Genomic DNA, 12,736 nt, shown 5'->3' with positions numbered 1-12,736 from the left:
TGGTATGGAATCGGGGGCAATTATGTCCCCTGGGGATATATGGTAACATCTGGAGATATTTTTAGTTATCAAAACTTGGGGGTGGGTAGGAGGGAAGAGAAGAGTACTACTGGCATCTTGTGGGCAGAGGCCAGGGGTACTACTAAACATTCTAAAATGCACAGGACAGCCCTTTACAACAAAGAATTATTCAGCACAAAATGTCAGTGGTGTCAAAGTTGAGAAGTCCTGCTCCAACCTCATGTGTAAACTATTAGTTCAGTTACCTGATGAATTATGTGGCATTTTCCCAATAGGAAATTTCCCATTAAAAGTACAGAAATGTAAAAGATGACTTTTCTAGCATTATAGTAACCTCAACTTGAAGCTATTTTTCATATTAAATTTGATAGTTAAGGAAATACATAAAAAATAAATTGCATTTATTGGCCCCATAATAATGACACAAACCCCCTATGGTATTCTAAAACCATTTTTTAGGCTCCTCTTATATTAGCTTTACAGTCTTAAAATGCTTTCTCAGAAGCCTGAAATGAAATACTGGTACTATCAGATAGGTATCCAAAATTAAAAAGGAATTACAGTTAAGCTAGAGAGTGTAAGTATACATATATGTAGTTCCTCCACTTAAGGAAATCTCCTGTTTTGACTAGTTCTCATAGTGGTAGGGAACTTGTGCTGACCTGGCACTCTCACCTTATCACACTTGTGATCAACTACATGCATTCAAAAGATAAACTGTGAGAGCTACAGAGAAGCTATTAGCAACTGGCCCTTCTTCAGTACTTTTCTGGCTTTAAAAAAGGGAAAAGAGTCAACCAGACTCTTAAAAATATCTTCATACTCCTCCATCAGAAGCAACTTTCTAAAGGTTTAACTAGGTCTTGGCACAAAATATTTAAGAGCACATAGGTCCAGATAGTCAGTCAACCTTACCTGCCAAAAACAGAAGAAAACCATAAAACAACAAAGCAACATGCAGTACTGATTCACAGGCTACATGACTCAGGAAATAAGGAAGGATTTAGATTTCTACATCAGCATTTATTGTAACATTAGGCTGATTATAACTTCTGGGTCTCTTTCCAAGGCTGTCTACAATGGTTTCACCCACTAATCTTAAACCCTCAACTAACAGCACAAAAATTAGTGCAAAAACACTTCCTAGTTCTACCATGACTAAAGGTTCCAATGACTGCAGCAGCTATACTGCAATATCAACTGCTGCAGAAAGTCACAAGGAAAACAAGCTAAAAAAAATCAGGCCATTAACTCATCTATGAAAAGAAACATTAATACTACACTCAAGGAATTAATCTGACCTAAAATAGCTAGCTCTTAAAGTATTTCAGTAGCAGCATGCATAACTTTACTAAGAAGAATAATTTTTATTCAGCTGTATTGACAAACAAAACAAAATGTTTAATACTTCCAATATTTAGCCTGCTTGTTTAATTATTTTCAGGCAGCTACATCTCAAGGTTAAATTTTTAGGAAGGAACATTTATAAACCCTGATAAAAAAGAAATGTCAGCTCCTTAACTCTTGCTTAAGATCATGCATGTACAGGGCTGGGAGAAAAAAAAAGTTACCTTCTTTTTCTCGATGTTTCTAATTTTGTGTTTAAGGCATATGAGTCCATTATCAATATAGGTCTCATACGCTTGGGAAGGAGATGCAGCAGCACTGAGAGCAGACTGCAGGGGGCTCAAGGCCCGCTGGCGTTCCCCATGCTGATTGTGGTTCACTTGGGGCTTGGCTGACTTCATATTCCCCTCTCTTCCCTCTTCCGAATGGCCTGAAGGTGACTGGTAACCAAAAGGGGATGGAGAGAGTTGCACCATTGAAACAGATGAGGCTGAAGAGGGTGGAAAAGTTAAGTATCAAATTAGGACTACAGGGACACAGCCAGGCCTTAACTTCCCTGGAAAGTCTAGACTCACTCCCTTAAAATTCTTTTCCACAGAAATGAGCTCCAAAGCAGGGCTTCAGATACTGCACTTCCATCCCACCACTTTTAAGGTAATTAATGCCAAGCACTAGCCAATAAGGACAGCCTTTACGTAGGCAGAAACTACAATATGGAAGATGTTTCCAGAAATTCGATTTTCCCCAGTCAGTAAGAACTGCTAATCAGCAATGGCTTCAGAGCGCCTCTCTTCTCATGAGGACAAACCACATTCTGAATAACTCCCCTGTACAAGTGATGACACCAGAAGAATAAGCTTTCCACACTGGGACCTTCAGGCAGCCACTAGGAACTCTTTGCATGATCCCTCGCCGCCAGCGCCAACCCCAACATGAACATTTAAAAGAAAATCCCAAACACAATTCTTTCCTGGCTCTCACACGCTAAGTGAACCAGCAGCTTCTTGAACACGGATGCCCAACTTCCCTTTGATTGCTCCGGGGCCTACGAGGCGCTCCATCCCTACTGGATATTTGCAGCCAGGAACTCTCAACGAGTTGATTTCTGGCTGTTTTATTTAGACCAACCCATAACCACTCGCACCCAACCGGTTTAAGAGCTCATTCTAGCGAGTCTTCCACTGCCCTAATCAGCGGCCCTTGGGCACCGAAGTATCCGTCCCTTCACCTCCGGGCACCCGAGGTACCCCTCTCACTCCCCCAAGCAGCATCCCCAAAGCAAGGACGTGTCAGGCCCCGCGCGCGAGCGCCGATCCCCTCTCGTCCCCCAAGGGGCCTGCGCGAGGGGCGCCTCCACCGAGCGGACCCCGCGCCCGCAAGGCACCGACCCCCGCCCTTCCCACACCCTTGGGACGCTGGGGCCACTTCTGCAAGGCCCCCGGGGAGGCCGACCCGGAGGAAAACGCACGAGCCGCTGCCCCCCAGGACCCCGCCCCGCCCCGGGGATGCCCGGCCGCCCCCCGACCTCCCCGCAGCCGCCCGGACCTGCCCACCCTCGCCGGGCCGCCCGCGGCCGCCGCAGCCCGGCTTCACCTCCCCAGGCCGCCGAGGCCGCCGCTGCCGCAGCCGGGCCCGCCTTCAAAAGCCGGCGGGAGCCAGGGGAGCTGCGGAGGTGGACCGGCGCCACCCTGCACTCGCGTCTCCTCCTCCCGTCTCCTCCCTCTCCCCTCCCGGTCCTCGCCCGCGGCGTCTGCGGCGCCCGGCGCTCCGCCGACTCCGCCGCTCGCGCCCAGGCCCGCCCTTTCCGCCGCGCGCCGCTTATATGGGCCGCGCCCCGTCCCGCCCCTGCCCGCCCGCGGGCCGCCGCGGCCCCGCCTCTCCCGGGGCCCCTTCCCCGGCCGCGGCCGCCTGGGCCCGCGGGGCGCCCCCTCCGGGCGGGCGCCGGCTCCCCGCCACTGCGCAGACTGCGGGCACCGGGTGGGCCCGCGGGGACACCCGGCGCGGCCGAGCGGGGAGCGGCGCAGCCCGGCCCGACCTTGCTGATTGCGGGCAGCGCCGATTGGCTGCGCGACCTTGAACAGGTGATTTCTATCGCTCCAAAAGGGCAGCGCGCGCGTGCTGGAATTGCCGGATAAACCCAGCTTGCGGCTCTGGTGGTTTAGGTGGGCGCTCTTGCAATGCAGGGGCGCCTTTGCCCCCGCAGATAACACCCTCCGCTGTAGGAGAGGGACAGTCACCGTTTCCTCACAAAGGAGTCATCCTGTAAGAGCAGAATGCCCCAAATCAGCATTGCCATAAAGACGGAGTAGGTGACTCTGCAACCTTCAATAATGGCATTGTGTTTATTCAAGCTGTGTTATTCGTTGAGACGAAACAGAATTGATGGGCACGCAGAGAAAGCTGGTAAAATCTTTGTAAGGTTGCAGAAAATTAAGTGAAAAGGCTGGAAATACATAAGTATCTTAAGAAAAGGATGGTGTTTCTCGTATCAAACGGGAAGAAAACACAAATCCAGCAATACCTTGCCCCCAACATTACACCAAATATTTCTTTTTAGGTCCTGTCCCCAACGCTCTGATAAAAATTATTTAGACTAGCAAGAGAGAACAGAAAAAATTTAAAAGGATAATCAAGGAAACAAAGACCTAATTTAAAAAGTCTTGGCCTAGCTCCCACAAAAAAGTATCTTAATTTTAGCGTTTCTTGATACAGTATTTTGCCATCTATTATCTGTGTTCTTTTTCGTCCCTGTTGACACAATGTACCTTAATGTTGCATTTCAGCTTTGAATCTCTGAATCCCATATGTGTTCTTGAGGGTCAGGGAAATATTACATTATCCCTTTGTCTCATTGTTTATAACCAAAGAAAGAACAGAAGCTGCAGAACATGAGGGGAGGAAGGCTATGCCTTCACCCTTAAGGACAAAAAAAACGGTGGACATAATCAAAAAAAATGTGAAGGACACACTTCTGAACCAACCAATTGACACAAAGTTACAACACAGGTTAGGCCTATTGTAGCCTGAGCTAATAATGAACCTAAAAATGGTATTTCAGTCGGATTAATTATGAAATGTTTGTCTTCTAATTGGCCAGACAAAAGCTGTCCCTTGGGTCATATAGATCTGGCCGTAGATTCTAAATAGTCTACTCAATGGAATAATTCTGAATAAATCTATACAGATTTATTTTGCAACAGGGATTGTGAAAATGAATCAAGAAAGAATTCAAAAGCAAAAATAATTAAATTTCAAGTCCAGTATAGTCTGTATAAGCATAGCATAACATTTGTAGCAAAATGTACCACAATAATGTTGCAGCAATGTCTTCTGAGAAAATTAAAAAGCTGATTTAGAAAAAAGTTTTCCTGTTACAGAACATCTTTCAAACCAATGAATTTGGCTTATTTTGAAAGCACATGCCCCCAAAACTTTCATTTGTCAGGGGTTTGGTTCATTTTCCCCTCCCCCACTCCCTATTTTTCTATAACACCTTGATTTATCTTACCAACTGTGAGGCAGTATTTGTGGAATGCCACCTCCAAGCTTAGCAAAGAGTTACTCTATTTAAAATGTGATTTTAAAATGTTTCAAATCAGTGAGGGAAGAATATATTCATTCATTCATTCAAGAGATATTTATGGGGCACCTGCTATATGTGTTGGGTCACAGGAATATAATGGTGAGAAAGACAGTATAGCTCCTGCTGTCATGGAGTGGGAATTCAATAAAAACTGCAAGTGTATATGGGGCAAACAACCAAATAATAAAATAGAAAGACAAAAGTACTAAATACTTATAACGAGTGGCTTGATTTCCGCAAAACAGCCAGACTTCACATCCTTTGAAAAATGTAGGTCTTAAATATGCATTGTCTGGCAAATGTACAGTTACTGCAGGGATGATTATGCTGTAGTCACTTAAAATTAATGTAGCTTCATGTTGTTGAAACTGGAAAGATTAATTTCACCAAAGGATGTGAAAGCTGGTAACATATGAGTAGAGATAGGAGAAATTATCTTGGACATTTATTTGATTATGAGTGACAGAAGTCTGCTGCTCAATGGCTCTACAAGACTGTGGAGAGTTGCCACACACATACAAAAAAAGAGAAGTGATCAAGAAAAATAACAAGAAGGCTAAGAAAGATAGAGGCTACTAGGGAAAAGTTAACATAGACTGTTAAAAATATTATACTTTCACATACTTCCAGATTCATAAGGGTCTCTTCAAATATTTGAGACGAGAAACTTTGCATGAAAGTGAAGAACTGGGCAAGATAGACCTCAGCTAGGGAAAACAAAAAGTTGCCATAATAGTTAAGAGTATTTTTAAGAGAATTTCTAGTTTCTAAGATTAATATTTTTGTGGGTTTATTATTTCCATAAAATTATAATTACACATTCCTAGTGGTTTTGTTTATACTGTTTTTTTCTGGCATTGGAATTAACACATTAATAGTGCTTCACCATTAATTACCTTTGAAGTAAAAGCTCTTTAGGGGAGGAATGATCAAATGATCAGTGTAGAACTTGTAAGTGTATGTGTACCTAAATCAATAATAAATATCAAGCCCATAAAAATATGATTTCTGTCCAACTTTGAAATACTGTAACACATCAACAGCACAGACTTTGGGCCCAGTACACCTGAATTTCATTCTTATTTCTGCCCCTTACTAGCTAAGTGATCTTGGGCAAATTAATTTCTCTGGGCTTCAGTTTCCTGAAGCTGTAAAAGAGATAGTAATACCTATTTAACAGCATGGTAAAGAATTTCATTTCATTTCTAAAAAAGCATATGTCTGGAGAATGGGCCATGAAAATGTGTATTCTCCACTGAGGTATTTTCATTTGCATCTTCTGCTACAGTATGAAGCCTGCCGTTTTTCCTGGTAGCCTGAGGAGAACCAGAGAATTATCAAATTTATGACTATGACACCCCTCCCTTTATTTTAAAGATAAGATATATAAAGCTTCTGGATATTTGGGGACTTTTCCAAGGACCTAAAGAATCTAGGTCTCCTGCCCTCTACTGCAATGTGCATTCCAGGCTGCCTCAATCCTTTCCCTTGCTGCTTCTATGGAGTAAATATAGTGTAGAGGTAAGCAATTGCACTCAAACAATTAAAACAAAAAAGAATAAGTAATTTGATGTGACAGTGTCTTCAAAGTATTCATTTAATAAGACATTTTCAAATAGTCACAGCTTTTAATCCAATAGCCCTTATTTTAGGAATCCCTCCTATGAAAATAATCAGAGATGCAAACAATACTTTATTGATAAAAATGCTAGGCATTGGCTAGTCCAAAGGTAGTGAGTTATCTCACTTGATTGTTCATAGTCAGTTACAGATTGAACTCCTTGTTCTACTACTTTCCCCCCCTCCTCACTACTGCATTTGACTCGTCTAAAAAAAAAAGAAAAGAAAAATGCTAGGCATTGCATTTTGTTAAGCGATGGAAAATTGTAAACAACAACACAGGCATTCAGCATGGCTAAATAATGTAACACTGACCTATGAATTTTAGTTCAGGTAGTACAAATAATCTTTTCAAAGAACATTCAATGTCATGGTATTATATGAAGTGAAAAAAGACAGGATAAAAACGTGACTTAAAAGTTTGTATGATTGTGGTTTTGTAATATATTTCATTTTAAATATGCATGGAAAAGGCTGTAAGATATTTTCCTCGTTATTTTTATAGCATATGTTTAATTTTTATATCAAATGAGAAAAAAAGTTTTCCCAGAAACATGAAAACTATCCCCTCCATAGATAATTACTATTAACTTTTTGTTTATATCCTTCCAGACTTATTTCCAAGAAAATATCTAAATGACTTTTTTACAAAAATGGGAATGTACTAAACATATCCTGTAATTCTGCTATTTTGACTTAAAACATAGTAAACATCTTTCTATTAAAATAAATTTTAACTTTGGGTTAGCTTTGGGAAGTGGAATTTCATATGATTTTAATTATCTTCTTTTTACTTTCCTGTGAACAAGTTAAAAATTAGAAAAATAATAAATAATGCTTTAAATGACACATTATTATTTAACAGAAATGTCAGTTATTCAAATGGGAACCACAATTTTATACAACAGTAAATATTTGAATAAATAGTAATCTATATAATTCTTCCTCCTATACAGGGATAAGAATCCTAAATGAAACATGAAAAAGTCAGTCTAAAAGAAAAGCCTAAAATGGGACAAGTTATTTCTTCATTTGAAAAAAATACTTCTTATCTACCATCACATTGTTACTCCAGAAGTTTTCACATAAATTATTCACTCATTTTTAAGAAGCAATACCACACAGAAAGTGCAAGCAACAAAGAAAAACATAGATAAGTTGGACTTCATCAAAACTGAAAACTTTTGTGCTTCAAAGGACACTGTCAAGAAACTAAAAGGACAACCCGAACAATTGGAGAAAATATTTGCAAATCATATATCTAATAAGGTACTTGTACTAGAATATAAAATAACACTTATAACTAAATAATAAAAGACCAATTTAAAAATGGGGAAAAAATCTGATTATACATTTCTCCAAAGATGAGATAAAAACAACCAAAAAGTACATGAAAAGATGCTCCACATCACTGGTCATCAGAGGTATGCAAATCAAAACCACAATGAGATACCACTTCACACCTATTTAGATGGCTTTAATAGAAAAGACAAATAATAACAAGTGTTGATGAGGGTGTGGAGAAGTTGGTTAGAATTCTCATACATTGCTGGTGGGACAGTCTGGCAGTTCTTCAGTTAAACATACAGTTACTACATGACCCAGCAACTCTATTCCTAGGTGTATTCCCAAGAGAAAATGAAAACATATATTCACACAGAAACTTGAACATAAATTTTCACAGCAGCATTATTCAAATAACCAAAAGGTAGAAACAACCCAAATGTCCATCAACTGATAAATGGATAAATAAAATGTGGTATATCCATATCATGGAACATTATGTGGCCATTAAAAGGAATGAAGTACATGCTATAGCTTTGATGAACCTTGAAAACATTATGCTAAGCAAAAGAAGCCAGACACAAAAGGTCACATACTGTATTCCATTTGTATGAAATGTCCATAATAGGCAAATCTATAGAGACAGAAAATAGATCAGTGGTGGCTGAGGGCTTGGGGAAGTGTTGGAAGGAGACAGAAAATGATTGTTAATGGCATAGGGTTTCTTTGTGGGGTGATAAAATTATTTTAAGGTTGATGTGATGATTGGACAATCCTGTGAGCATACTAAAAACCATTGAATTGTACACTTTACGTGGACGGTGAATTGTATGGTGTTATGGGTTGATTTGTATCCACTAAAAAACTGTGTTGAAGTCCAACCCCCTGTCCCTGTGAATGTAGGCTTATTTAGAAATAGGAGCTTTGCAGATGTAATCAAGTTAAGATGGGGTCATAATGGATGAGGATGGGCCCTAAATCCAATGCCTGGTGTCCTCATAAGAAGAGAGAGATTCAAAGACACAGAGGAGAAACAGGGACAAATGCATGTGATGACAGAGACAGAGACAGAAGCAATGGAGTTACAAGCCAAAGAACACCAAGGATTGTTGACAACCACCAGAGCCTAGAAAGAGGCAAGAAACGATTGTTCCCCGGAGCCCTCAGGAGCACGGCCCTGCTGACATCTTGACTCTGGACTTCTAGTCTCTAGTACTATGAGAGAATAAATTTCTGTTGTTGTAAGCCACCCAGTTTGTGGCAATTTATAGCCCTAAGAAACCAAGACATAGGGCATGTGAATTATATCCTGATATAGCTGTTTTTTTAAAGGGCTCTGGGTTTATTTATCATAAGTGGAAATGTATATACTCTCCTGGAATGGAGCACTGGAAGTCTAGAAGGCAAAAGGAGGCTCTAACGTGCAGATTTCTCCTCGGGAGCATGAAATTAATAATGCATTTTATATATATGTAACTGTCTTAGCTGCCCAGCAGTATAATTCAGTTGTTCCCATTTCCTCTCTGAAGAGGTATTTTATTCTTTCTCTCTCAGGAACCCTTCTCCCACCTGTGTTTAATTCCGTCACTGGGGTGACAGAATCTTGTTTTCTCTTTTTTTTTTCCTTCACTTATTTTCTCAGTTTATTACAGATTCTCAGATTCCTGACACAAATTGTGACACAGATCTCCCAGGAAGAGATTGGACTAGAAGACAGTTGTAGATACTTTGCCGCCTTCTACACACAAAATTTTCTCCCAAATAATATTCATGATACAAAGTTGGCTCCTATCTCATTCGTACCCATGGGAGTTTAATTTATGGAGGTGACTGAGTGACAATACAGAGAAGTCAGCGCCACTGAATGGAAATTTTTATGACTTACATTTTCCAAGAGGAAGGGCACGTTGTACCACACCACGCAGGGCCACGTGGGAAGCGCTGGGCCTTGGTCAGGGGGCAGAAGCAGGAGGGAAGGGAAGGTGCAGGCCCCAGCCGAGCTGTTTTGGGGCTTTCCTCAGGAATGGCAAGGCAGGGCAGGAGAAACAGCTTAGGACTGGCTAGTTTGAGTAATTCTGCAGGCTTTAGGCTATAGAGGTGGTCTCTAGTTGCCTGGCACCTGGCTCTGGGATGACTGGGGGCAAGGGAAATACTGGCTTGGTGAGTGAGAGTCAGATGGGAGGGTTTGCAGAAGCACAGCCTTCGATCAGCCCATCTGCCCGTGAGTTGCAGGCAAGATGACTTGCAGGAGAGACTGTCAACACTTTGGCTGAGAGTTTGGCCCTGTGATTAGTGGATACCAAATAGACATTTCCTTAGAATCTAAGGAAACACAGTTACCCAGACATCATTTACCTTCAGACTGAGTCCTCTACCTCCTCCGTCCAGTACATTGCCTGAGAGGTTAACAGCTGGTACTATTCTCAGATTGTTCCAAGATTTAGTCCTGAGAACAAAACTAAACTTTTGTTCCTCTCCCATTAGGCTACCTGAAACTCTTCATTCCTCCCAACTGCCAGTCTGTCCTAACAGGTCAGATCATGTCCCTCCCTTATCTTCCATGAACGATCAAAACAAAATTTAGCAGCTCCCAACTTCTCCTAGATAAAACATTCTTTGTAAATTATTTAAAGTTTATTTTTGAATAGCTAATGCAATACAATCACTCTACAGAAGGAACAGTCTTCCTTCACTCTTCCCCTCTCTCCAAGGTAGTAAGTGTTAACTGTCTCTGGTGGATCTTTGCACAGATTTTTTGCACATACAACAAATACACACATATATCCCCCACCAGCACCACCATCACCTCTTCTAGTGAAATGTTTGCATATAAACACTGCTGCGCCTTGCTTTTTGTTCCTAAGAGTATATCTTTGCAATCATCCTATATTATTATACAAGGATCTTCCTCATTCTTTCAAATCAGCATATATAGTATTGTTTAAATGTATCATAATTTATTGAACCAGTCCTCTAGTAAAGAATATGAAGGATTTTCCAGCCTCTTGCCATAATGAACAATGATGCAATGAATCATCTTATTTATATATGATTTTGCACATTTATGAGTACATCTGTAGAAGAAAACCTTAAAAACAGAATTGCTGAATCAGTTATGCTTTTGATAGGTGTTTCCAAATCCACAGAAGTAGCAACATTTAAACTGCCATCAGCAACATATGATGAGACCTGTCTATCCTCTCCTGCCGTGCCCAGCTCACAATTCCTCACACCTGTCCGTCTCCTCCTATGACTTCCAACTGTCAATATCTGCATCCCTGTGTCTGAGAGCCCAGCCTCCCCATCCCCAACTGCAGACGGCACCTTGTGGGATTGTGGGGAGTCAAAAGCATAGAAAAGTGCCACTACCACACCACACACACACACACACACACACACACACACACACACACACACACACACACACGGAGCAGCCTCCACCTGGGATTTCAGTTCCATCATTCCTCGGGTGGGATAGTTCTGAGGTTTGTATGTTATGCTGTCTCTCAGAGTTTGTCCACAGGATAGCTGGCTTAATAATGTACCTTTCATTGGCTGCTTGACCTTTTCTATGGCACTTCCCTACTTCCCTTTCCAGTGGCTCCTCCTCACTGCCCAGTATAAAGTGCCTTTCCCTAGCTTCTTTTTATTTATGATGGATATGGGGCAAAAGTGGGGGTGAGCAAGCTCTACCTCCCTAAAGATAACTAAGCTGCTTCTTGTTATGTGATCTGAATGTTCCTACATCTGTTTCACACTCATCATAATGTTGATGATATTTTTTTCAGGCTATTGGAAACTAGCCTCTTTAAAACCATGCAGTGTTAATTAAAGCTTTAAAGCAGATGTCTGTGCCAGAAAAGAATTCAGTGAATGATTTATTTTAAAAATAAGAATATTTCTCTTAATCTCAGCAGGAATCCTGAGGATATGCACATTCTTCCTGTAGGTTGGCAATGAAATGATTTTTAGGCTATGGAGAAGAAAGGGAAATAAACAACATGTTGATTTTCATAGAAATAGGAAAAAAGATACACACTTTAAAAATCTTCGTGATTTTTTTCAAAATGCCTAACAACTAATAAATAAAACAACATAGGAGGGGAAAAGACGAAATGGAACTTCACTTGTTTCTCCCTTGATGCAATTCTTTTTTTCTAGGAAAGAGATTTATCTTTAAACGCAGGTAGGTAAGAGCACTAGCTAAATCTGATTCAGCTTCTTAGAGCTTTAGTTTTATTACCTTTAAAATGAGATAATACTTCATAGGAGTATTTTGATATTTAAATGAGCATTAGCACATTTCCTAGCATATAATAATCAATAATTGGTAGTTATTCTTAGGAATAGGATAGGATCCTAGGAGATGAAGCTTTGCTCCCTCACCTTCCGCTCACCTCCTGCTGGGCTCACCTCCTGATACCAGTCCATGGCCTGGGAGGCTGGAGACTGTAGACGTGACAGACACAGTGGTGGTCGCTGAGGTCTGACAAAGGGAAAGAATACCACTCAATACCAAAACAAAAAGCTGGATTTAATACTTACTGAAGCCCAGACTCCTCCAGCACAGCAAGGAGCTGATCCTATACAGGAGTTTGTGGCATGTGGTCGAGGGGATTGGTAGACTTCCAGAGGTGGGAGTGTGTTAGTTGACCTAATGTGTGTTAGTGATCCTAATAGGATCCTTAGCAATCCTAACCCAACAGCTTCCACTCATATGCCATTATCTATTCTAAAAGACTAGTAAGGAGCCAGGGAAGAATATATCCCATCAAAGTTTTTGACCGTGACGACAGCCTAGGGAAAGGAAGTAGGGCACTATATAACGGATTCGTAAGACAGAAACCCAACAACTCAGGAGAGCACAAATCCAGAAGACAG

General features: G+C 41.2%; 1 protein-coding gene across 16 annotated transcripts in view; it reads right to left on the bottom strand.

Moving 5' to 3' along the window:
- The window catches only part of CAPRIN2 (caprin family member 2), a 43,536-nt gene extending 40,375 nt beyond the window's left edge, over positions 1–3,161 (bottom strand). For 8 of the 16 annotated variants that reach the window (XM_045554084.1, XM_045554074.1, XM_045554085.1 and 5 more), the window contains exon 1: positions 1,593–3,161. In XM_045554084.1, coding sequence (XP_045410040.1) covers positions 1,593–1,844 — 252 coding nt within the window. In that variant the 5' untranslated portion in view covers positions 1,845–3,161. The remainder of the gene's footprint in view (positions 1–1,592) is intronic. The other 8 variants (XM_045554081.1, XM_045554082.1, XM_045554083.1 and 5 more) reach the window with 4 other exon arrangements.
- Between the last annotated feature and the right edge of the window lie 9,575 nt (positions 3,162–12,736).

Source organism: Lemur catta, chromosome 6 (assembly GCF_020740605.2).
Source record: "Lemur catta isolate mLemCat1 chromosome 6, mLemCat1.pri, whole genome shotgun sequence".
NCBI lineage: Eukaryota > Metazoa > Chordata > Mammalia > Primates > Lemuridae > Lemur > Lemur catta.
The sequence above is the reverse complement of the archived record's forward strand: the minus strand, read 5'-3'. Positions and strand labels throughout refer to the sequence as shown.